At 47.7% G+C, this 27,383-nt stretch overlaps 7 protein-coding genes across 7 annotated transcripts in view; 3 read left to right on the plus strand and 4 right to left on the minus strand.

The window, feature by feature from the left end:
• UA08_03917 (Actin cytoskeleton-regulatory complex protein pan1) overlaps nt 1-596 on the minus strand; it is a gene marked incomplete at both ends in the record, with an annotated part of 4,644 nt that extends 4,048 nt beyond the window's left edge. The window contains one exon of the mRNA XM_020266270.1: nt 17-596. Coding sequence (XP_020120926.1) covers nt 17-596 — 580 coding nt within the window. The remainder of the gene's footprint in view (nt 1-16) is intronic.
• A 693-nt stretch (nt 597-1,289) lies between these two features.
• On the minus strand, nt 1,290-2,024 carry UA08_03918 (hypothetical protein; the record flags this gene model as incomplete). Its single annotated transcript, XM_020266271.1, has 4 exons — nt 1,290-1,490; nt 1,584-1,693; nt 1,755-1,813; nt 1,924-2,024. The coding sequence occupies 4 exons, from the start codon at nt 2,022-2,024 to the stop codon at nt 1,290-1,292; spliced, it is 471 nt and encodes a 156-aa protein (XP_020120927.1).
• Nucleotides 2,025-3,266: 1,242 nt separating this feature from the next.
• On the minus strand, nt 3,267-6,185 carry UA08_03919 (hypothetical protein; the record flags this gene model as incomplete). Its single annotated transcript, XM_020266272.1, has 3 exons — nt 3,267-5,357; nt 5,439-5,916; nt 5,962-6,185. 3 exons carry the CDS (start codon nt 6,183-6,185, stop codon nt 3,267-3,269), a joined length of 2,793 nt encoding a protein of 930 aa, XP_020121379.1.
• Nucleotides 6,186-7,903: 1,718 nt separating this feature from the next.
• Nucleotides 7,904-9,697, minus strand: UA08_03920 (hypothetical protein; the record flags this gene model as incomplete). Its single annotated transcript, XM_020266273.1, has 4 exons — nt 7,904-8,919; nt 8,976-9,141; nt 9,195-9,642; nt 9,681-9,697. The coding sequence occupies 4 exons, from the start codon at nt 9,695-9,697 to the stop codon at nt 7,904-7,906; spliced, it is 1,647 nt and encodes a 548-aa protein (XP_020121378.1).
• Nucleotides 9,698-10,669: 972 nt separating this feature from the next.
• UA08_03921 (hypothetical protein) lies at nt 10,670-14,257 on the plus strand (the record flags this gene model as incomplete). The annotated part of the gene is made up of 12 exons (XM_020266274.1): nt 10,670-10,727; nt 10,783-11,564; nt 11,624-11,750; nt 11,792-12,138; nt 12,222-12,330; nt 12,384-12,458; nt 12,511-12,569; nt 12,620-12,840; nt 12,898-12,944; nt 12,996-13,119; nt 13,184-13,936; nt 14,026-14,257. 12 exons carry the CDS (start codon nt 10,670-10,672, stop codon nt 14,255-14,257), a joined length of 2,934 nt encoding a protein of 977 aa, XP_020121114.1.
• A 639-nt stretch (nt 14,258-14,896) lies between these two features.
• UA08_03922 (hypothetical protein) lies at nt 14,897-16,835 on the plus strand (the record flags this gene model as incomplete). Its single annotated transcript, XM_020266275.1, has 2 exons — nt 14,897-15,726; nt 15,791-16,835. 2 exons carry the CDS (start codon nt 14,897-14,899, stop codon nt 16,833-16,835), a joined length of 1,875 nt encoding a protein of 624 aa, XP_020121106.1.
• Nucleotides 16,836-17,907: 1,072 nt separating this feature from the next.
• UA08_03923 (hypothetical protein) lies at nt 17,908-21,613 on the plus strand (the record flags this gene model as incomplete). The annotated part of the gene is made up of 4 exons (XM_020266277.1): nt 17,908-17,971; nt 18,055-18,188; nt 18,266-20,115; nt 20,179-21,613. The coding sequence occupies 4 exons, from the start codon at nt 17,908-17,910 to the stop codon at nt 21,611-21,613; spliced, it is 3,483 nt and encodes a 1,160-aa protein (XP_020121381.1).
• Nucleotides 21,614-27,383: the final 5,770 nt, after the last annotated feature.

Raw genomic sequence — 27,383 nt, forward strand, 5'->3', positions numbered from 1 at the left:
GGGGGGGGGCGCGAACCATCCAATGTCTGGCTATCTCCAGCAGCAGCTTTGAACAACTGCTCGAATTTAGCTTGATCCTGGGCCGTGATAAACGATAGCCTAATATTCGGTATCCTCGAGCCAGTTTTCGGTGGCAAAGGGGGCCGGGCCCCATCGATATCTTGGAAGGACTGCGCGACCTGGGCCGAGGTTTTGTGCACGGCGATCGATGGCACAGCAGCCGACGCATTGGGAAATGCAGCTTGCTGCTGCTGCTGCGGAACTTGTGGTGGTTGCGCGGCGGATAGCTGCTGGTTCTGGGCCGGGAAACCGGTGAATTGCGGCTGTAAATGCGACTGCGGCGGTTGAGGCGACGGTTGGCCGTAGGACTGGAAGCCTGGTTGAGGGGCAGCAGCAGCAGCACTACCTGGAAATCCAGTATACTGAGGCTGGAGTTGAGTGCCAGGGAACCCTGTTTGTTGGGCGGCGAGACCAGGCTGAGCGAATCCTGGCTGTAGTTGCTGCTGCGGTGGCGGCTGTCCGAAAGGTGATGCTTGTGGTTGTCCCTGACGAGCGCTGTTTGCGCCGCCGAGAAAGGAGTTCGAAGACGAATACATTTACAAGTATATTATCGACATGGAAATGAAAGAACCGAGAGTCAGACAGTATAGCTCACCAGCGAGTGAAAAGCAGCTGGCATGCTACAGATCATGGAGCTTGCAAGCAGTGAGTGGAGAGGTTGGATGTTGTTGACATGAGGAGCGGCCGGAGCGGGAGAGTCGCAGCCACGCAGCGGCGCAGCCACGGTACACTATGCGCTAGCCATAACCGGTTTACGCATCAAGACATCATGTCAAAATTCAACATGCTATGCGCGAATCTAATAGGACATTTCTTATATTGTCAGGGGAAACATTTATGAAAAATTCTAAAAGATGTTACTCTATTTTGGACGCTTGGCAGTTCGACACTTGCTCTTATGGCAACAATCCGTCTATAAATAGATATTACCTACATAGTAATTAACAGCTTTGTCTGTGAAAGTGAGAAGAGGAAGCTCAAGCATGAAGCTCAATGCGCGATCGAGCAAGCTTTCATTTTAACAACAGTCGTATACCGTGACGATTTGATATCAGCAGATAAAGATCATGATCCATCATAATAACAACCAAAAAATATGACCCGATTTAAGAATCCCGAAGACAGAAGACAAATGATGAAGTAGATAGAACGCCTAAGTAAAAAAATGTTGTTGTATGCTATATGAAGAAAGAACTGCGGACCGACCGCCGGGATTTGATCATCTCCATTCAAATACCGTCTTGAGTTCCATTCTGATGCTGAGAAGCCCCGACCATCTTTCGAAGCTCGAACTCCTTGGTGAATTCACGTGACAGCGTACCAAGGTCCCTGACAGTGTCATGGCAGGCAGCTAGGAGAGCATCCTTGGGCGTTATCTCGCCATCTGTTTGTACGCGAAGCTCAACCTTGTGAACGAGGGGATGTGGCACCTTTGATTTTTTTTTTCCGACAGTTAGTTATAGTTCTCACTCATCCAAGCTCCAGTCAGGATTAGATTGAGAATAGTTCCTGGAGCGACATACTTTGTACGCAGCAAACGTGACATGGCGGTTTTGTAAAAGACGGTTGTGGAGAAGGTTGCCCATTGTATGATCTTCTCTGTTGATAGTAAATATTGATGTAGATGGAGTTCCTACAAATAGAATGTCAGAGCCCACCAGATCTCGCAGGATGGGTACTAGGAGAAGACGTACGTGTATCTGCCTTTTCCTCTATCTTCTTCTCACTTTCGCCCAATATGAAGGACTCGGTCCTAATTTCGCTAGTGTCAGCTTCCCCATACATAAAAGAGCTTCACAGTCGAGGAACACGATAACAGTGATGAATGACTCTCAAGTCCACGAAGATATAAGGAATCAATACTTCTGTGGCACGTTCCCATCAGGAGGAGGAGCAGAAGCGTCGCGATACCGCGTTCCATTCCATGCAGCACCGGCATTTTCCCCGTCCTGCGTCCAAGGCATGTCTCTTGATTGCATCCAAATGGAGGGTATTAAAAGGGGGAGGGAGAGAGTCTGTGGAAGAAGACACAACAGGGTTTGATGACAAGTATCAGGTTGAATAGGGATGATGGAGGGGACACTTTATGAAGATGAAGGAGGGAGAAAAGAAGGCGAGAGACATGGAGTTGGAAGGAGGAGTAGAAAGTCGCCGGTAACTTCCTTCTTTTGTAGGAAACTTGCAGGGCAGGAAGGCACCAAACAAACCCACCTGTCTGGAGCGTTCATATCGACGAGATATCCAATTAGGTATTTGCTCTCAAAGAGATGTTCCAAGCAAAGAAAGGTATATATCAAATAAAAAATGTCAAGTATATAATCCAAAATCTGAAGCGTTTTCTTTTCTTGTCTCTCCAAGATGTGTGAAATTCAAGTAGATGGTTAGAAATATAACTGAGTCAGATACTGTCACGCAGAGAAAGAGAGATGATTGGCGATGATGGCTCCGTCTGAAAAGAATATCGGGACGTATCGGCACGTGACTGGCCATGGGTCTCGGCCAATCACAACCGGTTCTCTGCAACTTCTCCATACAGTGGCATACACAGAGCATACGAACATGCTTTCAAATAATTAACCAGATAAACCCTATTTGCTCCATTTATAATTTGTCATTTTTCTAACGACACTCTCAATCCTAGCACGTTAGATGCAGTATAAAAAAACGCAACTGTCTGTAAAGCTTTGCATAAGAACACTAATGATTCAAAATTATATAGAGGACAGAATCCAAATTCTAGAAAATAATCAACAAAACCGAAGGAAAATATGATGAAGGCACAAGAGAAGCGGGAAAACAAAAGAAAACAGATGTCGGGGGTCCTGTACATCGTAGATCTAATATGCGTTCCTTGTTTTTTTCTCGTTCTTCCTTTCTCTCTCATTATGCTGTAAACTGATGAAAAACTGGATAAGAAAAAAAAATGCTTCGATTCGTGAAAATACTGCCCATGACCCGAGTGGTTTGTTCGACTCCTCCAAAACAAGTATAGCGGTGCGACGGTAGGATAGTTCTTTATAGAAAATACATAGAGAAAACGGCTGAAGTTGGGACTCTCTTAAAGAAGAGAGTAGAAGATGATGAAAAAGAAAGGAAAAAAAAGTATAACCCCGTGAAAACGTGGTTCAAATTAAGCAACGAAAGAGGTGGAAGAAATTTAGGATTAGCTGGGCTTCAAAACTTCTCGTTGTCGTCACAGTCGCTTCTTAGCGAACCATGTGCAAGAGGTCTCCTAAAGCTGATGTCTCTTTTTTCAACTTCCAGTTGCTCTTCTTCTTCTCGCGGTTCTTCATCATATCTGCCCAGCCCTCATCATCGTCATCATCGTCCAAGGCAGCAGCTCCTTTGGGATTTTGTTTTCCCGTGAGGGTCTCTTGGCTCGGGGCGCTTATAGAGCGAACCGTCACCGTAGCTAATGATGTAGACTTGCGGTTTGCAAGCTGTGAATGACTCGGCATAGCAGCCGACTTGGGGCGTTGGTTCTCATTCCATGGTTTCAAGGTCGACGTAAGCGTCGATGTACGAGGTATTTGTGAATCTTGCCCGACGACTGAAACGGGCCGATACCGGGAGGCTAATCCAACATTGCTGCGTTCTGAAGGAGCTATGGAGGGAGTATATCCTTGAGGCGTCATGGGGCGACCCATCGCATCTGGGTGTATCGAGGCAGGCCGATTGTTAAGATTCCACCGAGACATGTTGGGATCCAACATGCTTAGAGTTCGCTGATCGACCTGAGGTGGGTTAGAGGGCAAATGGAACGATGAGGCTGTTGATAGCGGGCGCGCGCCTGTCATGGTAGGTTGACTAGGAACTGGCAATAAGTTGGGGTTCATCTGCGGCTGTTGTCCGCCCGAAAGACCCTGCATTTGCATCATTTGCTGCATCATCTGTACCTGGACCTGCATGATCTCTGTCATTTGCTGAGAGATTTGGATCTGTGCCTGTTCTCCTGGCGTCATCACTGGAGGTGGTTGGAATTGAGGTGCAGCTCCTGGCATGTTCCAAGGACCTGCAACATTCATCTGGGACATGTTGGCCACAGAGTATGGACGTGCGATTCCCGAGGCTTGGGCATTGGGACTTCCTCTTCGCATCGCCCGTGCTCGTTCCTCGTTCGCAATGACACCAACCAGACCTCCAGGTGGCAAGGAAGTCGAAGACGGCGAGTTTGCGAATGCGGGAGCACCACCACTCATAGCCAAACTTTCCCTATTTGGAGCGTTGACAATGCTGGCGCCGAAGTAAGGGTCCCGAGGTAAATTACGTGCAAACACAGGTAAGCTGTTTCGAGGATCTGATCCCTGATCGTTAGCGGCCAGGCCGGATGAGGCAGAGTATGATACCCGAAGGTTTGGATTTGAGCTGGACACATTCAGCCGAGTAGGTGGTCGGTTTTTGTTGGGAAATCCATGTGCAGCTAGTATTCCAAGCGGCACATTCTCATCATCCTCGCCATCACTATTCTTTCCAACGTCCTGTTTAATTGATGGCAAACCAGGTGTTGACGTGCGTGCAAGAAGATTCGGCGTGCTGATACTGCCTCGTTCAGATACTGGCCGAAGGGATTGAGAGTCGGAAGAAGTAGTAGCAGGGACTTGCTGTCCGATGACTTTCATCATCTGCTGCCGGTAGACGGACAAATGAGCCTCTTGCTTGCGCCGTTGTCGTGCTACCTCTCGGCTCTTCTCCACCTCGTCTTCGTCTTCTTCATATTCATTTTCTGCCTCCGAGGTATCACTGTGAGATGCGTCGCTGAGTCTCCGTATTAGTTCTCTCTGCTGGCGGTAATGTTCAAATTGAGCTGGCGTCATAACTTTATTCTGAACAGTGGGCGTTGAAGACAGTCGTTGCTCGTATTGTGTGGCCAGATGTGCGCTAGACATAATCTCGTCATTCTCGAATAACGGGGTTTCTTCATCTGTATTTGGATTTGGGCTACCGGACGTAGAGGGCTGAAGGTTTTTGTTCGAAGATAGAAGTATAGATTGACGGACGATTTCAGCGTCGTCACCTTGAGGGATAAATGATGTCGTAGAGTTTTCGCTAGCAGGTGACATGGGTGATGTAGGTTTTGAAGAAAGAATGGAACGAGAGGGTGCCAAAGTTTCCGTCTTTCCGCGAGGTGTCGCATCACTTTCTTTCTTCTCGTGAATTAGTGAGTTAGATGAGGTCTGGCTATCCCACGAATAAGGCGATGGTTCGACTGGTTGCTTCCGATCTATAATAATCGGGGCCAATTGGACGCCTCGTTCGTTGTTGACAGAAGTAGGGTAAGCTTTCGGTTTAACATCGCCCTATATGTACAACGTTAGTTTGCTCGAGGAACCATACAAATGCCGGGCACTTTGGGGGGGGGGGGAATTAGGATGCGTTACCGAACTCGCAGATTCCATGAGAATAGCACTTTTCCGTTTGCCAAAGTTTTCAAACATATTACTAAAATTGTCGTCGTTATTCGCACCTAGACTCAGGTCCGAATCCAGCAACTTCGGGGGAATGGCCGTGCTCGCTGAACTTGCAGTCATGGCTCGGTCCCTGGCGGCCGATGAAGACGCACTGGACGGCTGTTGTGGCTGCTGAGATAACGGAGTTGATGCACGCTGCGATCTTGTTCCAAAAGAAAAGGTACGGCCGGCAGCACGCAGAGAGAACAATGGGGATTCTGGCACCGGGGGCACGGGCAGGTCATGAATTCCTCTAGTGAGGTGGTCATTATGTATAGGCACGTCGGTAGACGAAGGGAGGGTTGAAGATGAACTATAACGGGCGGAAGACGAGCTGTCGTATAAACCTGTAGTCGAGGTCGAGTTGTGAGTCCCCCCGCTCCCTCTAATGTCAACTGTCAGCCAAGCACTAAGCCACGTAAGTCATGTGTTGTTGTTGTTTTTCCCAACGCACCTGTTATGAGGAAGAGGCTTTTCTATGCCGGCAAATATATTGTCGGATTCCGCAGTTGCTGGGCGATAGTAGCGACCCTCATTGGGACCAAATGTCTTCGCCTTGGTGGGCCCATCAGAGCGCTCAATTACCCGAAACGACGACTCGGGAGCCTGTTCTATCTCATCGAGAACATTTCCAGAGGACTTCCGCCGGGTGAAGCCCTTGGGTAGCTTGATCGGCATCGAGAAGGTATCTCCGTAAAGCTGGTTGTGGATGCTGACACAGTCACCCGCCCAGACAAAGGCCGACTTTCCGTCGCGGGCGTCAACAGCAAAACGAACCGAAGTTCAAGTGGTCGGTTAGGGGATTAGAAAGAAAGGCGAAAAGTTCGTCTGAGGCGTCGACGTGTGGATGTGTGTGTGTGTGTGTGGATGTGTGTGTGTGCGCGTGAGAGAAAGAGAGAGGGATGGAACAGACGGCAGTCACAGACCGCAGCGTAGTTGGATCGGAAGGCTGTGTGCCTGGCTGGGTGATGGTATACAAAGACGAGACGAGACTATTAAAATTGACAGAAGAGAACAAAAATTATAAAATAAAACACACAAAATGAGCGTCGCTTCAGTGCAGGATGAGGACGAGAAGGCGAGAAGAGAGAGAGAGAGGACTCTGTTTTCGTGAGATGTTGTGGCAGCTCCGGTATGCTGCTGGCGGGCGGGCAAGAGGCTCGTTGTTTACCCCCGTTTCCGGCCAGGCCATCCACTCCAGGTCTCACTTGGGCTTTCAGCAGCAATGTGCCGACAACAGCTGGCTGTTTTCTGTTCTACGCGGTTATCCCTGTCAATATGACGATTATTTGCACTGTCTTCTACGATGTTTCCTCAGGGCCGAAATGCCAAATGGATGATCAGAGAAGAGCATGTAAAACGACGGCGGACGGAGCATCGACGCATTTGGAGGCTGTGGTGGCGATGGCATCGCTGATTGGATGCGGCTGACTGGAGGCTAGAGCAGTCTCTTCTGCTGCTGCTGGCTGATTCAGGGGTTCTAAGACTAACTAGTGCCATACAAGTTATGATGGATGTCGCTTTATCCATGTGCCCGTAACTAACTTATGTATAGTTAGCGAGTTATGCCTACGGATACGTAAGCATGCAGAGCTACAGATCCTGTCAACTAGCTCGCTCCGCGGTGGAACTCTAAGAAAAAAAAAAAAAAAAAAAGGGTAAAAAAAAGGGCAAAAAAAGGGATGAAATCGAAATCGACAGATGATATCAACGCTAGGCCCGAACGAGCTAGCGCGGGAATGTGAGAGACAAGCGCCTGTTAGCGCCATGCAGCGAGACAGATCGAGCGTCATCGGTCTCGCTTTTGTATAAATAAATATACACGCGTACGGAGTAGTTCTTGATCTATCGTTACGTACGTGTTGCGATTCGTAGTACGTGGTGCAGAGATCATATGTCAGGAAACGCATGTTGTAGGCTAACGAGGTAGCCTCACTAATAGTCCTAGCTTCGCTTCATACACTAATTTAGATGCCACGACGATCCGATAGCGATATAGCTTGTTCTCCACCAGTGCTAGGCCAGAGTATATCTCGATGCTGGATCCTGATGGTTCGAAGCTATTCTCCCTACACATTTCGTATAGTACTGTCGCCTATGAATATATTTTTTATGATTTAGATTTCGCTCCCAGTGGCCATTGCCTAGTTACATTCCACACACACACACATACACACAAAACAGGGTTGGGTGTTGTACGGAATGTTCAGTGAGAGAAATTTTCACATTCCGGGCTACGCAAATTTTACTGGAGCCATGGTTATATAGAAATAGTTTAGTTAAATTTGAATTGGTCAAACTTAAATTGTCTGACTAGCATGGTATCATGGATACGAGCTTGTTCGCTCGCCTCAGGAAAAGCCAAAAAAAAGAAGAGTCTCTGAAATGCTTACAGTTCAGTAGTCCGTCCCCTCAACGACGATGGAATCTTGTGCCCGGAGACCACCAATCAGTGCCACTCCTGCTGGGACTCGCACGTTATTCACATTAAAGCATGCAAATGCAATCAGTTTCTGCAAGGATGGGCAGCATTTGAAGATCGATGCTACCAGGAAATCGTCCACAACCGTCTGAAATGATATGTCCAACTCCTTTAGGGCGGGGTACGCCCGGCCATCACTGAACACCTTTTCAAAGGCATCACGCGATATATGACGGCAGGAGCTGATGTTCAGTTTCTCCAGCCTAGAACCCGAGTGTTCCATCAAGGCCAGGAAGCCGTTCGTCGCTAGTCCTACAGGATCTTGTGGCCCGTCTGGATTGGAGTTGTCGGCATCCCGCGTAGATGATAGGTCGACGAATTTCAAAGGTCGGTTCGACCACCCTGAGAACAGGCTGACGTACCCTTTGTCTGTACAGACGGCATTATCAGACAGCCGTAGCTTCTCGAGCTGAGAGCAGTGCCTATGAATTGCATCAAGCAACTGATCATCGGCGTCGTGGAGACCATGCAAAGAAAGAGTGCGCAGTTGAGGCCCAAGTTTCTCCACAAGATTGACCACGTGTGTCGGTTTAATTTCTTGCAGGAAATCGAGAGAGAGATGTTCAAGATTCGACAAGTCGGCCATGGCAGCAATTGCTTTGTCTCCAATTTTCCAGCATTGTTTGAGTTTCAAGCGACGAAGATTCAGACAGTGTCTGCTCATAATCTCGACAGTCTCGTCGTCTAGGGAGCAATCAAGATTTGATAGTCTCAAGCCTTCAAGCTGGGGGCCAAGCCTAATGAAAAGTTGTCTCCAGCAACCATCCGAGACAAGATTAGCAGCGTCAAGCTGCAGATATTTGAGCTTGACTTGGCGTTCCATCATATATTCTAGAACCCTATCCTTCATTTGACCAGCGAAGCGAAGATTGACATTCTGCAGCAACGGCATGAAGGCAAAGATTTTCTCAAAATCGTCCGTTTCTAGTTCTGGATTGCAGATTAGTTGGGCGACGCACACAGATTAGATTGCAGCCAAGACTTACTACCGCAGTCGTAGATGTTAATAGAATCAAAGTCCGGGCGGAGAAACAGCTGAAGCGTACGAGGAGTGAGAACACGCCTCTTCGATAAGATCTGACTGAGTCGATGAACAAGCTGCGGGGGCACGTCGCCAAACTCCTCGACATCGTTAATATTATCGGCAACTTTCTAGAAAAGATAGTTAGTTATTAAGTACTACAAGATAGAAAATAGTAGCCCACCTTGGTACACAATTCTACCAGACTAGGAGCCCCTTGTTGAGCTATGCCATCGAGTAGCTTGCTTTGGTTCTGGCGACGACCACTTTTGCGCCCAGCCTTTTTCGGCTTTGCTTTCTTCTCGTCATTCGCCAAGTCTTTGGAACATTTCGCACAGAGAAGGCCACCATTGGGACCAGTTTTGCTGTACGGTGTGACGATGAATCTTTTCTCGCATAGCTCACAGTTCTCTAACTGTCCGGGCAATGGCTTTGACTTTTGGCACATCATATCCCGTGCAATATCATCATCGTCTTCTCCCTCGTCGCGGCGAGCTTTGCGACGAGCGAACTCTTTACTCTGCTTGATTTTGGCTAGAGTAGCAGCCTCCTTTCGCTTGCGTTTCTTTCTTTCTTCGGGCGATTCGCCGGTATCCTCGTCATCATATTCTTCGTTGGCGACTTCACTTTCTCTCTGCTCACGTTCGGCTTGACGCTCGGCTTCACGCACGCGCCGCTGATAATCATTTTGGATCTGGGCAGCAGAAATGTTGTTCGACTGGCACGGCGGCAATAATTAGTATTTAGCCACTATGATGCTCATCTAGCCGCTGTTTGTAGCGAACAGAAGATAAGCTCCAAAGTGAATTACAATATAAGTTGGTGCTTACCGCCAGAAAGTCGGTGAGGGCCGAGTGTCTGTAAGAGTCAGATATGTATTCACCAGCAGTGGTGACAATGGCATAGTAATAGATAGACTTACGGCCCCCTAATCTGATTGCCAGTCTGCCGCCGGGTAGACCTGTGTATGTCTCGAAATCAGCATCTGAGTCTCAGACAAATGAAAACAACAAATATCAAGGATGAAATGGTGCTATACTCACATCTTGACGACTCGGTCCACGAAATGCTGTTTGTTTGTGAAGATGAAATGCAAAGACTTGTCAGTCAGGCTGTCTGCCACTTTACCCTCAATGGGAAGGTCACTGGAACTCGTGACACTTTCGCGTTCCACTTAACGCGAGAATCGGCCGAGTGGGGGTCGTTGGCATCATCAGCCTCAAGAAGAGGGAAAGTAGAAGCAGCAGGAAGTGAGACGTTCTTGAAGGGAGTACGAGGTCTGGCCAGTAGGATTTCCTTTTCGCGGAGGTGCCGATGGGGGGTTTTTTTTTTCTCCTCTTTTCTTTTTCCTTTTTTTTTTCTTTGAGGCGCCCTTCCGATCGGTCTTGATCGCGCCTTCCTTCCGTTGTTATCGGTGGATAAGGGGATAAGGGAATTTTGCTTTCCAGGCAACCGCGGCCCACCCGCTAATACGGCATTCGACGAACTCCAGCCAATCAGATGCTCCCGTTACGCTTAAGACGATAATCTTTCGTCCAGCGTTTTCAGTCCTTTCTGGCTCGCTGCCTTCAAGGCTTCTGACGAGAGCAGAACACGGATTCTGAGGATTCAGACACTGAGGGAAGGCTCACTTAGTCTCGCATCCGTATTTGCCTCGATATGGCACGCCGGGTGTTCGCAAAGGTGCCAGGTACGCCTGGTAACCTGTCATCCGATGGTAAGGCTGCGACAATGGATTCAATGTGCCCAGCGACTGACGGCTTTCACCGCAGACCCTGCCCTCACGAATCCGATTCCGAATACTTTACCGGTGAGACGCCGCTCTGCCCGGCTCTCACGCAGCCTAAAGGACGACGCTGTGCAGACAACACCCAACTCTGAACCGACGACTTTGAAACCAACTGGTCGCGCTACAAGGACTTCTTCAGTCATGATCGAGGTTGCGATTCCTACCAAAATGAAGGAGTCTATCTCTCAGGCGTCGTCGCTTTCCCCGCCGTCTGTCGGCTCGACCTCACGAGATGAGAGTGTCCAGGACGATACTCCAGCCACAAGTGTGGCCGTCACTCCACCTGAATCCGATCACAGTCGCCGACAACCAAAAACGAGAATAAGTGCGTCAGCTCGGGCTCAGCAGCTTCGTTCGAGCACTTTTGCACTTCCTTCATCTACGTCAACCAAGCGGAAGAGAAGTGCCTCTCAAATGGCCAATGGTAATATCTCAACTGAATCATCCGATGCCGCACTGGCTCGTGAGTTACAACTTGAAGAATATGGAGGAATTGAAGCCAAGCGTCAACGGACGTTTACCGAACGAGACGACGACCAGACTATCCAAGATTCGGAAGACGAACTCTCGCCTTACTGGAATGAGTCTTCTGATCATGGTCACGTACCTCGTGGGCCAAAACTACGACGTTCCTTACGTTCACGACCGAGCTCTCAGTTGATTGATGGCGACGATATTCCTATGTTGGATGCTGACTCGACTTTTGCCAATAAGCTAGAGGACACAAGTGATGAAGAGGATTATGTGTATTCGTCTGACGACAATGTAAGCGAAGTGGAAGCGGAATTGCCTAGAATAGAAGAGAATGCCATACCGGAGTTTAGGCCGCCTACGAGCCGACGACCCAGGACCTCCAAGACAACACGCGGGCGAGCACGAGCTACGAGAGCAAGAACGTGGCGAAGTGCGAGAGAACCTGCCCCGCCACTTCCTTATCCAATGGGACCACGGGTAGGGAAGAATTATATGATATAGGATAAATTTAGTTATAGTGCTGACGATAGAGCAGGCTGCAAGAGAGCGTAGAAAACTTGAGAAACAGCATCCATCGATTATCAGCATGTGGAAAGACTTGGAAGATACGCCGCCCATCATACCTGTGCAAGCAGCGCAGCCAACAGGCATCAGCCGCACGCTTAAGTCTTTCCAGCTTGAAGGGCTTAATTGGATGATGAGACAGGAACAGACTCAGTACAAGGGGGGTTTATTGGGTGACGAGATGGGAATGGGCAAGACCATTCAAGCTGTCTCGCTACTCATGTCAGACTACCCTGTGGGAAAGCCGTCCCTAGTTGTTGTGCCTCCGGTGGCTTTGATGCAGTGGCAGTCTGAAATCAAGGTTCGTACTTATATTCCCTTTATTTTTTCAAAAAAAAAAAAAAAAAAAACAAAGGAGAGAGAGAAAAGCCTGACTAGTCACAGGAATACACCGATGGCAAGCTCAAAGTACTCGTTCACCATAATTCAAGTCCCAAAATAAAGCATCTAAAAAGAAAAGATCTTTTAAGTTACGACGTTATCATGATTTCATGTAGGCCATCATATCTTCATGATGTCCCACTTGTTTGGCTGACAAAATTTCAGATTCGGGTTTGGAATCGATGTATCGTAAGGAACAGAAGGGATGGCAGCGAGAAGATGGCCTTGTCAAAGAGAATAGTATGTCTCTCTCGAAATCACTTAAAAAATGGGCTGTTAACTGGGCTTGCAGGCGTGATTCATTCGATAGATTTCCACCGCTTGATACTTGACGAAGCGCACAGCATCAAGGTAACTATTCTGCATTATCCGCCGATCGACTGTATACTGATATCATGTAGCAACGTACAACGAGTGTTGCCCGTGCGTGCTTTGCCTTGAAATCTACTTACAAATGGTGTCTATCCGGAACTCCAGTCCAAAACCGTATCGGAGAGTTCTTCTCCCTTCTTCGTTTCCTTGAAGTACGCCCATTCGCTTGCTATTTCTGCAAGATGTGCAAGTGCCAGGAGCTTCACTGGTCTCAGGATGCCGAGAAGAAATGTACCCATTGCAGACACAGGTAAACTCCTCTTTTCACCGTGCACTCGGTAGGGCAAGTAACTCACTTATTACATAGTGGATTTAGTCACGTTTCCGTCTTCAATCAGGAGATTCTTAATCCAAGTAAGTAAAATTTCCATGGAGCATTCCGTAATTCATTCTGACATTTCAAAGTTACGGAGAGTAGCGGGCAAGCACGTAAGGATGCGTTGCAAAAGCTCCGTCTCATCACGGATCGAATCATGCTTCGACGAATCAAAAGAGATCACACCGCATCTATGGAGCTTCCACCCAAGCGGTAAGTACTGTTCTAAAGTTTTCTCATAATGAAACTGGAAGCTCATACTTTGGGAAAATCGCAGGATCATTATACACAATGAGTTCTTTGGTGAGATTGAGCGCGATTTCTCCAGCAGTATCATGACCAACTCTACCCGGCAGTTCGACACTTATGTTAGCCGTGGTGTTATGCTTAACAATTACGCCAACATCTTTGGATTGATCATGCAGATGAGGCAGGTGGCAAACCATCCGGATCTTATTCTCAAGAAGCATGCGGAAGGTGGGCAGAATGTGCTAGTCTGCAACATTTGCGACGAGCCTGCCGAAAGCCCCATTCGATCCCGCTGCCATCACGAGTTTTGTCGACAGTGTGCGAAAGACTATATGCGGTCTTTCGATGCGGACACCATCGTTGATTGTCCCAGATGCCACATACCTTTGTCAATTGATTTCGAGCAGCCTGAGATAGAGCAAGAGGAAGACGTGGTCAAAAAGAATTCGATTATTAACCGCATCCGAATGGAAGATTGGACGTCGTCAACGAAGATTGAGATGCTCGTGTATGATTTATACAAACTACGAAGCCAAAAGCAGACGCACAAGTCCATCGTCTTTTCCCAGTTTACGTCCATGCTACAATTGGTGGAATGGCGACTGCGCCGGGCAGGATTCAACACAGTGATGCTCGACGGCAGCATGACTCCAGCACAGCGCCAGAACTCCATTGATCACTTTATGAAGAATGTCGACGTCGAAGTGTTTTTGGTTTCTCTCAAGGCTGGGGGAGTAGCCTTGAATCTCACAGAGGCGTCTCGGGTTTTCATCGTCGATCCGTAAGTACTCAATGCCACCTACTCCAAATGCTCTCCCTTCAAGGCATATTTCAGTGCGCAGTGCGCTAACCAGCGGTACTCTTTTTCAGATGGTGGAATCCCGCAGCAGAATGGCAGAGTGCCGATAGATGCCATCGTATTGGGCAACGGCGTCCGTGTGTGATCACACGACTCTGTATCGAGGACTCAGTCGAATCTCGTATGGTGCTTCTTCAGGAGAAAAAGGCCAACATGATCAACGGCACGATCAATAAAGACCAGGGAGAAGCACTCGAGAAGCTGACTCCCGAAGACATGCAATTCCTGTTCCGCGGATCGTAATGCGGCAGCCTGGGAGATAGTACTAGCACGGCCACAGATTGTAGTAGCAGCACCTTGAGGCGGAGCGGGTGAGGCGGCGTTCTATTTTAGGCACAGAGTCTTATTCGTCAGAATGTCAGTTTGATTAGTTAATTTGTCTCATGCTTTTACTCGCTCAAAATGCACACGTCAGCCAGTCACACAATCGTGTCACCGGCCAAGGCCCAAGAGACATTATCCTTGGTAGTAGGAGCATTGAATAATCAAACTACTTTCTACTCGGCCACAGATCGTCGCACCTTAACAGATCGGCAGGTCTTGATTGGCCAATCGGCAGGGCGCTACGTCACTTGCGCTGCCAGTTAAAATTAGATCAGGACGACGTTCTGTTTGGAGTAAAACTTGTGTTTTCTCTTGCATCCAGTCTGTTTTCTTCTGTTCTCATGTTCTTCGGTATCGTCATGCTGCCAAGGCTTGGCCTGTTCTTGGAGGTCTTGTATGAAGTAGTTAACTATTGATATGAATATTAACCGCCAGATCTCCTCGTGTCGCAGAAGCCGAGTCCCGCCAGCCTTTATACTTGCCTTATCGCTGCTTCTGGCTTGCTACCGCCAGATACCTGCTTGAAGCAGGGTTTATATACGAGTAACCATATTAATAATGGGCGCCGACATCACTCTAGAGGTGCAACGGCTGCACATGACCGAGATCTATGGCCCAAAATTCGTGGACAAGGCGGAGAAGGCACATGAAAAAGCGCGGGAATTGAAACACCACAGACAACACGGCGAAGAGCACGACAGGCCTACCGTTGCTGCGGAGGCAAGTGCGCCGCCGGGCGGTTTCGACGATACTCCGTTCGCGCGGGTGCCTCCCGGCTACACGCTGAAATTCACATTTCATCGAGCCCGCAATCTGCCCATCGCCGACTTCAGCACGTTCTCGTCCGATCCCTACGTCCTCGCTGAGTTGAAGACCAACCTGCCTAAACGACACAAGCAGGACTCCAATATCACTTTCCGCACGCCAACGGTGAGGAAGAACGTCAATCCGGAATGGGATGCGGAATGGATAGTCGCAAACGTGCCCGAATCAGGATTTCATCTCAAATGCCGCGTCTTTGACGAGGATCCGGCGGATCATGATGACCGGCTGGGAAACGCGCATGTCGTGGTTGATCACATAAGCGGGAATTGGCTAGGGATCAAGGAGAGCTCTTATCGTCTGAAGAAGCGCGCCGGGAGCAAACGGGCGTATGTGGTTAGGACTGTTGTGGCTACCTGCTCTGGCTTTTCACGGGAATTGGACGCCGAGATTTATATCAGTGTTGAGTGTTTGGGACGGACGCCTGCTGAGAATGGCCTCCCCATATATACGTTGGGTCCGGTGTATTGGTTCAAGCATTTCTCGCCATTGATTGGGAGGCTTTTGAAGACGTCTGATTCAGGGGGAGATGGGAGAAACGCAAGTGGAAAAATGAGCCATTACAAGTAAGTGCTCTTTGATCTCTGACAAGAGATGAGCTCCGGGATTTAGGACTAAATGTTTTCTTAGCTTCCAAGCAATCGAAATCCAGCTCAGGGGCCCAGTTCCCGATGACTTATATCACCGATATGTGGAGTTTCGACCATTTGTGGCAGGCATGTTCACTTCGCATACCTTGCGAGGGCGTATTCTCAATCGTGCTTTACATCATCAGCATGCGCGGATCTACAACTACGACCGCAGTACCATCAACGGGAATTTCTCTGCTCCGTGTACCGAGCTAACCGAGCTCTTTTTGGATTTTGTTGACCATGGTCGAGGTGGCCGTATTTTCACATACGTCATTACACTCGACAGCCAGCTTCGTTTTACAGAGACCGGGAAAGAGTTCGGCATCGATCTGTTGAGTAAACATACTATGCATAGCGATGTGTCGATTTATATTGCATTTTCGGGCGAATTCTTCGTACGTCCCAGGAAAAGACAGCATCGACAGCGACTATCTATGTCGACACTGGACAGCCGCCCGAGTCACGATGTGGGTCGAGAAGCAGAGCCGGAAATCCTCGAGCAGATTGCATGTCAAGATGAAAACAACAACGACTGTTCTGCCTACGAACTGATCATCGACAACGATAGTGGCACGTATCGGCCAAACGCTGCCAAACTCCCGCTACTTCGCGAATTCTTGTCTGCCAACTTCCCGGGTCTCCACATCACAACGCTTGACTGCCAGAAAGATGAGGAGCGGATGAAACGCCTGAAAGATCGCCGGAGAGCCGAAAGACAGCGTACTCGAGGCCAGGTCTTTTACACGCAGCAGGCCTCTAATACTTCAGAGTCATCGCTGTCTAGCTCCGATGAAGAAGAGCTGCTTGAGCGTGCTGGAGAGCTTAATGGCGCTAAAGAGCAGCAGCAGCAGCAGCACACGTCCCACGGGCTGTCGGAGAACCTTCACGATATCAAGGACGTCAAAGGCAAACTGCAGAAGTGGATTGGAGCAACAGACGGAACTGGTGAAGGTCACAGCAGTGAGATATCAAATGAAAAGCCCGTTCAAAACGGCGCATCGCAGGGAGACGCGCCGAATAACATCCTCTCAACTGAGGCATAATCCGACTGCATGAAGCGAGCGAGTTTCTTTTCTAATATTCGAATCTGTTTTTCTTCCTGCATATGTATACCCCGCTTTTTGTGTGGTTATTTCTGTACTCATTTTGCTTGATACGAAGTCATGACTCTGATGTCCGATCAACGAGTGACGAAGCCATGTAAGCAATTACGAATAGCATGCGATTTCCACTTTCTTTTGTCCTGTGGCTTTTCGATTTGATAAGAGCCAGTCGTCCGGGCGAATTCGTTGGATTGCCTGTCCTGGGTGAAACGCACTAAGCAAAGAGATCTACTAGTGAGCGAGCTGTCGTCTGATCCCGAGTCGTAAGGATGCAGACGCGGTGGGCGAAATGAGACCAGAGTAGACGCACTAGAATAGGCAGCTGAATATAGTATATTCCTCTGATGCAGGCAACTGAAACAGCAGCCATTTGACTCAGAGAGAAGAGAGTCTGACTGAGAGAGAGAGAGAGAGAGAGAGAGAGAGGAGGGGGGAGAGGGAGATCTGGCGGCAACTTGGCTAAATGGAGTATGGAGCCAGTCCCCCCACTTGCTCTTAGCAATCTCCAGCCACGCTGCTATACTTGCTTGCCGGAGGAACCTCCTCACCACCACCAATAACCTCGCACTCACTTTCACTCTGTCCTGCACAGCAACTCTTTGTAAATCCCCTTTCAGTCTGGGTCAGTCATCGCAAGCAGACACCCTTCCGTCATGTGTTGTGCTGTCTATGAGACAACAACAACAACAGCAACGGCTTGACTTCTTTTTTTTATTGAAACCACCTACCACACAATAAACACCACCACAAGCTATCTTGCCACAGTATTTTGTGCTTTCTCCAGCTACCGCCCTTCTTTGCTCTTTTATCGCAAACAGCACAGTCTTGAAATGAGCCCAGCCTCTAATTTCTAGATCACACTGGAAGTGTGCGCGCCGCTCTCTTGACAACAACAACAACAACAACAACAACAACAGCCCCTACAACCTGCGCTCGATATCTGAATGCTCCATGCTTAATTCAATCACCTGCCATTCAAGCGAGGGAATCTGCGATTAGCAGTCTAGCAAAAATGGGGACTGTTGCAAGCAGGATTGATGATTCAGGCTCCCTGTTCTTTAAAGACCAGAATAAATGTGAGCTGCTTGTTGTTCTGTTGCTTGGCTCCTTGGTGTCTTTCATTCTTTATATTAACCCACCCTGTTTGCTATCTATCTAGTTGGGATTGCGAGCATAACTGTGGTCAACTCACAAAATCGGGTTCTACTGCAACTCTCACCAAATGCCTTGCCAGCAGCACGCTACATAGCCACTCGTGATGTGGGTGATGACAGCCCTATTGAATATGTCCAGGTAAGTCAAGTCCTTAGTTTAAAAGGAAAAAGGAAAAGGAGTCAAGACTAACATGAGTTGTTCTTGATGCCTCCTAGGATCCCGACCCTCCTCAGTCCACCGCGAGCCCTTCCTTCCTCCTTCGATTAACCAACGACGATGAGCTGTATTTCAAGTTTACCTTTATCGTGCGACAAACACAATCGGGCCATGTCGTCAACTCCACTGTGAACGGAGTAGCGACATCTTTGCCTGAGACGACAGACACCTCTCTTACCGGCCTGACCTTTGCGCATGCGTCCAATATCAAAGAGCTGGACAATCTCATCACGAGGGAATTCCACGCGAACCCCAACCTGCAGAACAACTCGAATGTGCAGCTTGTGGGCGATTATACGACGAACGGAAGCCCCTCGGTTCAGTTTGACTGGACTTGGAAGTGGAAGCCACCCAAGGCAGTTGAAGATAAAGGTGGTGGCTGGCGCAACAGTTGCAGCTTTCTCGACTATGACCAGAGAACCAACCGCCTGAACACACTGGCAAACCTCACATTTTGGGTTCAGAATACATCGCGGCCTGGCTCCAGCCCGCTGTTAGCTTCGCCACCGACTTTGGATCTCGGCGTTCCTGCCCGCAACCGCATCCCGTCGTCTCAATCTTTCCTATCACATTTAAGCGATACAGAAGGGCCCTTTGGAGTGCCAGGGCGCCCAGTGAGTCCCGGGGAAACAGTGATTCCGAGTGCGAATCCAAATGTAGCGACCACAACTCCGGCAGTTGGCATCCCGGTTCCAATTAAAGTCGACCTGCCTTCGCGTCCAGGCGATGATATGAGCGCCGTAGAAGATGGCCCCCTCTTTCGTGCTACGATAAAGGCCCTTGAGCAGAAAACAGGCAACATGCGTACGAAAATCAAGAAGGTTCTCAAGAAAGCAGAGGCGGCTAATGTAGCTCAAATTGCATGTAATGATGCCGTGAATGCATTTATTTCAGCCCTAGACGATGCTTCAACATCCAATGCCAACGCAATCCAGCCAGCCATGGAGCATTATTTTGAAAATATTGCACGAGAGATTCTTGTCTATGAGCAGGTTAACACGCTTCAGCTTCAGAAACTGGTCATTGAGCCGTTGTCTAGGCTGTATCAAAATGATATCAAACAGGCGGAGTCTAAGAAAAAGGACTTTGATGAGGAGAGCAGGGACTATTATGCCTACGTTGGTCGGTATTTAGGACAACGTCAGGACTCTCTTAAAGAAAAAAAGCGTGCTGAGAGCGATTCTAAGTACCAATCAAAACGGCGGAATTTTGAGTTGAAGCGATTTGACTACTCGTCTTTTATGCAAGATCTTCACGGTGGCCGAAAGGAACAAGAAGTTCTCTCTCATCTCACAAAATATGCAGAGACACAAGCGAAGAACTTCTTGTCTACCGCAAGAAAGGTGGAGAACATGCTTCCGCAATTTGAGGCTCTGGTACGGGAAGTAGACCAGGCTGATAAAGAATTTCAATTCCAACGTACCGAGAGAGAAGAGAAACGCAGGGCCCTGGAGAAAAGCACCAAAACCTATGTGGAGCCAGAAAATGTGAATACACCAGCGGCGATTGGTGCTTCGAATCAGGGGCACAACTCCGAATCAGAACTCAATAGGGCAGACAGCACAGGCTCACAGCTTAGAAGCGTGCATAGCAATACCTCATCGATCTCCTCGCAAACAAATCAAGCCCCTGGTTCAACCAACTTGACGAGCTCCCTGTCCAATGCAAGTTCAACTAGTGGAACGAATCGCTTCAAAGGAATTCGCGATCTTGAAGAACGAGAGAGCTTGATGGTAACTGGTTCTGATAAATTAGCAGGTCCCCAAAGAAAGGAGGGCTTGCTTTGGGCTCTGTCACGGCCGGGCTCGCATATTGATCCCAAAGGTATCAACAAACAAGCATGGCACAAGTAAGTCATAAAAGTCTGATCATGCCTTTTGGTCATTTACTAATCACTGCGTACTCCACACAGGTTTTGGATCGTGCTAGATCAAGGCAAACTTTCTGAATATAGCAACTGGAAGCAACGATTGGATCTACACATAGAACCCATAGATCTCCGCATGGCCTCTGTTCGGGAAGCTAGAAATGCGGAAAGGCGTTTCTGTTTTGAGGTCATTACTCCCCATTACAAGCGGATCTACCAGGCGACTTCAGAAGAAGACATGAGTAATTGGATCACGGCCATCAACAATGCTTTGCAGAGTGCGGTGGAAGGCCGCAGTCCGCCGCCGTCCATGCCGCCGCCACCAACACATAGCGAGAGCGGTTCCCTTCGGCGTGACATTGGGTCGATTCTGACTGGTAAAAGTTCTTCTTATTCTGGACAGCATTCTACACCTTCAGCCTCATCAACAAACGTGAACAGTGTCAACCGACGGACTACTGTAGGCGCACGGCCAAGCTACATGCGCGGTGAAAGTCATAGCTACGAGGAAAATCCGGCCAAACTACTGCAAACAATACGGGATGCCGACCAAGGGAACAGGTGGTGCGCCGACTGCGAGTCTACACTCAAGGTTGAATGGGTTTCGATCAATCTCGGAATTGTTTTATGCATTGAATGTAGCGGCATTCACCGTTCCTTGGGAACTCATATTTCGAAGATTCGATCGTTGACATTAGACGTCAATTCGTTTTCAAATGACATCGTAGAGATACTGCTGCAGATTGGAAATCGAGTCAGTAATATGGTCTGGGAAGCGACCCTGGATCCATCTCAAAAGCCACAACCGCAATCATCCCGTGAACAGCGATTGAAATTCATTACTGCTAAGTACAGCGAGCACGCGTTTGTGCAGCCATTAACTGCAGGGCGGTCACATTACACGACGCCAAACGAGACGTTATTGGCATCGATCAAGAAAAACGATATCCAAGGGGTTCTTTATGGGATAGCATTGCGAGCCAGTGTCAATGTCACGGATCGATCACGAAACACGCACGCCGTCTTTCTAGCCCTCGCTGCCGCGGATCCAGCTACTCCGGGGTCTACCTCAGCAGGATTCTCCGCCAAACAAGCACCTCCAAAAGCGATTCCTTTCCCAATTGCCGAGCTTCTTGTGCAGAACGGCGCCGAAATTCCACAACAACCAGCACCCATAATTCTATCTCCAGCGGCACAACTATACATTCACCAACGCACCGCGGTCCTATCCAGTTCCTTCCCATCATCAACGTCAACTGCTGCCACCTCTACCACCTCCAACACTCCTGGTGGAAAGTCAATTTCCGATACACTCACTTCACTTCCTCTTATACGCGGTGGTTCCGGGTCAGAAACGCATTCCGCAGCTCATGCACTCGCTCCGTTGGACAGTAGGGAGCGAGAGAAATTACAGAAAAGGGGCAGTGCTGGCGCGAGGTTTGCAGGCAAAGTTGCATCTCTAGGAGTTGACAATAAGTAATTGCCTTGAGTCCATATGGAAAAACGGGGGAGAAAGAGTCACTTGAAACGAACTCACGTTATGTAATGCATGATACCTTTGTTTTGCCCTTTCTTTTTTTGTTTTCTTTTTTTGTTTTTTGTTTTTTTTTTTCTTTTTTTTTTTTTTCTCTCCCTTCCATCCACATGCCTATGTATGAAACGACCGTCCCTTTTTGTGCGCGTGATGAATTCCTCTTCCCCTCTTTCTTCTTTCGAAATGAAAGATGGTAAATAATTCTTTATAGTTTTTATTTTCTCCCCGTTTTCCTTTCATGTTACTTTTCTCCTGTTAAATAGTTAAGTCCAACTCCATACTCTTTGGTCTTAGTACCATAATGTATTGATCTATTAATTCATCATTCATCCATTGTAGTCTTCTATCAGGTTGCATACCTCGATTGGTACACAGATTGGCCATTCAGTGCTGTACTACACACATATAACCCATGCTCGAGTCTAGAGAAGCGAAAAATCAGTCGCCAGTGGCAAAAAATTCCTTCCATTTCGTTATCGTCGTATTAGCTATCTAGATAAAATACACGTGTACGTATCCGAGCTCCCCCAGTGGTATGATACGATTGCATAGAGTTGGCTGTGCATAGACCCTTCAAGCTAGAGACAGGGCAGTCTTACACGAGCACAGCATAGCATAACATTTCATAATCGATTAAGCCACCATCACATCCACAGATCAATTGAAAAGGTGAGTTGGCTGGATGGCTTAGTGGTTGGGCACTACGCAGTGCGATTTTTCCTTCTCTTCCTTTCATGTTATGCATGGGATGTATAGGAAGGAGCCTCGCGTTCTTTGCTGCTCCACGGAGTCCACGTATACATTGTATAATTATTTATATTGGTATTCAGGTGGCAGTGGCAGAATTTAAGATTTCTCTGCCTTATCTATACCATTTAGAACTGTACACCTACCCATTCAGTTGAACCCACTTTATTCGCAATAGTCATGCAAGCAGATTATGAAATGATTATGCATTTACTGGATACCCATGATGAAAGCCACATTTTGCGCCACGAATACTTGTGTGTCCACTGTCCAATTTCAGTCCGGGTGAGGGGTCAATCATAGGGACCGAGCGAACTGCCGAGATTTCCATTCGTCCAACGGCAGAAGAAAACAGAAGCAAGATCGGAGAGTCTTCTGGAATACATAATAATTACGGAGTACAGAAAAAAAAAAGAAAAGAGAGAGAGAGAAGAGATAGGAATACATTTAAATTGATTGGTTTTGGGGGCGCACCAGGTCAGCCAACCCGTTAAGCCACACATGTAATTATTATGCGTGCAATGACTCGTCTATATGAAGCTTTTGGTATCAAACTTAATCATTTTACCTGAGTGGGGTTCGCCCGTAAGCCCCCGGGGGGAAAAGACGGACTGGTTCCACTTATTAGCGCCTCGTACGTCAATGTGGCGTTTATACGGTGCTAGGATTGATTAATAATCCTATAGTTCCGCTATTGGGCTAATATTACGGACAATCCGGCCTTCCTATTTGTTGATCGCTGCGGCCTTTTCGCTCTCCCCTCGCCTCCGTTGCGGGTCTCGGGAGTATACAAAGAAGGGTGCTTCTTGGTTGTGGTTTGTTATTGGGTCAACTCGTTGTAATAGGCTATTTGTTAACCTCTAATTCAACGTCGTTTGATCTTCTCTTTTTTGTTTGTTAGGTTAGCTGACGGGGTCACACGTTGAGTTAGTTTTTCTTTTTTTAAAGCTCAGCTAAGCATCTGCACGCGTAATGATTTTCTAGGTAGACGGAATGTTACGTATATTTATCCATACATGCAGCTGATGTGGTAAAAGCAATGCTTTAAAAGAAATAAGGACTGCAATATTTACCATTTTTGTCTGTTCCCACATTGCCTGATATCAACGATCCGCATCTTTGAATACAGATAAGGTAGGTTATCACTCTCTTTTCAGACAGATCGGACTATCCGCAGGTAAGCACAGCCTCGGAAGATAATCAATTTTTGGCTGAGCCACAAATGCATCAAAAGAAGAAGGGAAAGAAATTGTTGTTGTCTATAATCGGCAGAGGATATCGGTGGCGAGAGATCTTTGCACCTGCACAGGTGATCAGATCATAATAACTGGAGAGGGGACCGAATGCATTCGGTCAGAGATGAGCACGCAAAGTATACATCACCCGGTAAAAGGTCAATGCGAAAAGGAAACTCTTGTCGAGGTCGTGTGAGTCGAATCACTAAAGCAGAGAAATCTAAAAGGAAGAAAATCTGAGAGTGGAGAGATGGGTCCCCGGTTGTACTTTAAATGGACAACATAGCGAAAGAGGCTGCAGGTGCTTTTTTGCCACACTATATATATATAGTACATAGTATATACATACGTATGCAGATCCATGTCCACCACGGGGACAGTTTTGACGAGTCTGATGGTCATCCCATTACTCAGGCACCAAAGTTTGAGATCAATGCGCCAATGACAGCGGCACCAGCGGTTCGTATTGTTATATGATCGCCCCGTTGTTGCATCAAGGTGACACTTGATCGGCTTAGAGGGTGTACATTTGACCACTGCCATGATTATGTGCATTAATGTGGCTTAATATAAGATATAGCAGTGACTAACAATGTGATCAATGTGATGAACTGTCTGATACAGATCATGCCAGAAGCGGGAAAGCGTGTATGAAACGATTGGCTGGTATCTCATACCGGTGGGAGTCGACGTACGGCTCCGTAATTTTTGGTAGGATAAATTTTCCGCATGTTAGTCCACGATCCACTTACACAATGGTTTTATCCACCTGAAATGGAAAGTGGGTATTGAAACTATGTCCAGAAGGGCGATTTACTCTTCAAGACAATGAATGATTCTGCTCGGTAAGATTTAGTCATTTCCGTACTGACAGAGTACGTACGCATGTTCAGACTGACAGAGTATCTGTAATATGGCGTATGCAGTATGGGGAAGCACATGGTGGGCTTCATATGCGACCAGCCGCCACAGACATCACTGTCCTGTTCACTTTCTCTCGATTTGGAGGGATCCGACCAATGGGACCATAACCAATCTGTTAGCGACAGGATTTACCGAGGCCGGTGGGGTTTTTGGCCCGTCAGAAAGTCCACTTTTGTCCTAGCGAGATCCACGGCGGGTACTAGAACGAGCTAGAAGCAAGATGATCCAAGCTTTCCGGCCTAGTGGTAATGTACATACCCGTTGATATAGCTTCCCCCCTTTCCCGTTTACCCGTTGGATTCGGCTCGACTCGCTTGGAACACATCTGCGTTGACTCGTGGATGCTGACAGCTCCTTTTTGCCACCCTGGTCAAGCCCATTTTGATTGGCGGGAATCTCTGTTTGGGATAAGCGACCAGTTGTGCGTTTGCGTACGCTGCGTGTATGTACATGTACAATGTTCTTCGTACTAGAAGCAGTCCCCGCCAATCACATCGCATGGCAGAGTCAGCCGACGTGTAAATTATGAATTATGATAACATACGTGCGCTATACTTAGCACACCATGTCGTGACTGTCATAATAATTAGGATACTTGCTCGATTGGGGTAGTGGTTTGGCGGTGGCTTTGACTAGTTGGCTACCTTGTTTCAGGTTGGGCCTCTGTGTCCATTCGAGGTGGCAAAAAAATGTGAAATGAGCATTGAAAAAATACACCCGTATATAAGACGGCGTACATTGACTAGTGAGAAGCGCCTTGAAGAATCGCATCACGTCCGGTCCAGGAAATCTCCGTACAGAAAATAGAGAAGGGGGGAAGGAGGGAAGAAGCCACGCAAGATCGGCACATGGAGTTACAGAGATGGCAATGGCTTCAAGAGTTGGGTACTGATGCTCTCCAACCCCATTGTTAGAACCTTTTGAGGCGTACGCAACTAGGTAGCCACTTGCGTAATTAAAATACCATCCGTTTCACTCGGGTTCCATACGACTTTTTGCGGCATACCAACACACGGGTTTTCTGTGTAGAATCATTACAATAAATCAGAGTAGGAATTATAACATAATTATGTTGATTGTACCGTATATTCTAGCTTTTGTTTATTGATTTTATTCCTACAGAGGGTTGGAGAGACGGAGACACAGAGCGTAGGATTGATTGCGGGCGTGCAACATTACCCACCCGTTAACGCAGCCAGCATAGCTCGGCAGATCTGGTACGAGAGACCCAGTAAGCTGTCAGGTACTGAGTAACTAATCCACCATCAACATTCAATGGTAATCGAGAATTTGTGCTGAAAAGAGACCCCCAAGGTAATTGGATTTCGAAAACAGCCCGTCTGCGGGTATCGGAGGTCATTTGGTCTTTTCCCCGTATTCTCTTGTAACTGTGCCTTTCTATTTGTAGTTCGTGGTGGCATACTCCAATTACTACGTACTTCTTTCGTTTTTAACGGGTTTGTAGAATCTTCTCCAATTCTTCGACATAACCCTCGTCCAAAAGGTTCACGCCTTTTTTCATTTTCGTTTTTTTTTATTTTTTCCCTTTCCCCTTTCCTTTTCCTTTCGTTTTCAAAGCCAGCCATATCTGCGTCCTCATTTCGGCTTTTCTCTGAAAATGTATCATCCTCTCACTGCGATATTATGAGGAAACTTCATTCGATGGGTTTCCCTTTTAGATGATTCTAGAAGAAGCCAACGACATACCTACTCTTATCCCAGACGGTATATATATCTCCGTCTCCACTAGCCACCCACTCCTTACCAAGTTGATCTAGTCTGTGGCGCCCATATTCATTCGAAGTCCCCCGGATATATTAAGCGATCATCCTCCAACTCATAGGAGTGAGTGGCTAGCTTGTCGTACACGCTAATCATCTATAACTTAGCTGCTTTATGAAAACAACGATAGCCACCGCCACCACTTCAACTCCGTTCAACGCATGGTAAGTGAGCATGGGTATCCCGGTGGATCTCAACTCCCCCTTCTCTGGCAAAGCACATCCGGCAGTATCCAGGTCCAGCCCCAAAGCCTTAACGTGCCACAGTATTAGTACAATTCCATCTGTGTGAAAGACGATGATGGATCAAGAGACCACGCGCTCTCTCCACCAGGCAATCAATCCTTGCACGTGATGCAAAAACCATCGAGTAGAATGACATATGCTTTGTTTTATTCAGCTAACAATAAATAGAGATAGTTGTTCTCTCTAGGTTCAATTCCGGAATATCTGGTATATTATCAGATAGAAGCAAACAAAACTCAGCCCTACCATCATCCAAAACAATCCTGGTAGGTGACTTTCCTTTGCTTAGTGCCGATCTCACAGCACATCAAGATCTTATTACTCCGGTATTTGAAAAGAAACACAGTAGGACACTTGCGGGTCTATCTTATTGCTGGGTCGCGCTTGTTACAGACCTCTTCTCCACTTAGTCTGTTGTCGGTGATAAAAAGGCTAAGCCTCATGCTCTGAAAATAGGAAACGGCTTGTTCGAGCACGACAAGTGTGTCCCTCGCCTCCACAATTCGTGCAAAGCTATGCATATCTTTCGTGTACCTTAGAAGCGGCAAAAAAGGTAAGCATTTGGCAAGGTCTTTTTTCCATTTCCCTCCACTTGTTCCATTCCATTACCTTATCTCAGGTTCGAACGGAAGGCGAACAAGGTAAATAAAAAGAGATTTAATAGGAGCTCATCTCATCTATATAAGCGAGACGATCAGAGCGCTAGCACGTCAGAACTCGGACCTGATTTAAACATCCGCAAGTTCAGAAGCACACACAAGGCCCAGCGCCATTCGGACGGCG

The sequence above is a fragment of the Talaromyces atroroseus genome (assembly GCF_001907595.1).
Source record: "Talaromyces atroroseus strain IBT 11181 chromosome Unknown scaffold_3, whole genome shotgun sequence".
Taxonomy (NCBI): Eukaryota; Fungi; Ascomycota; class Eurotiomycetes; order Eurotiales; family Trichocomaceae; genus Talaromyces; species Talaromyces atroroseus.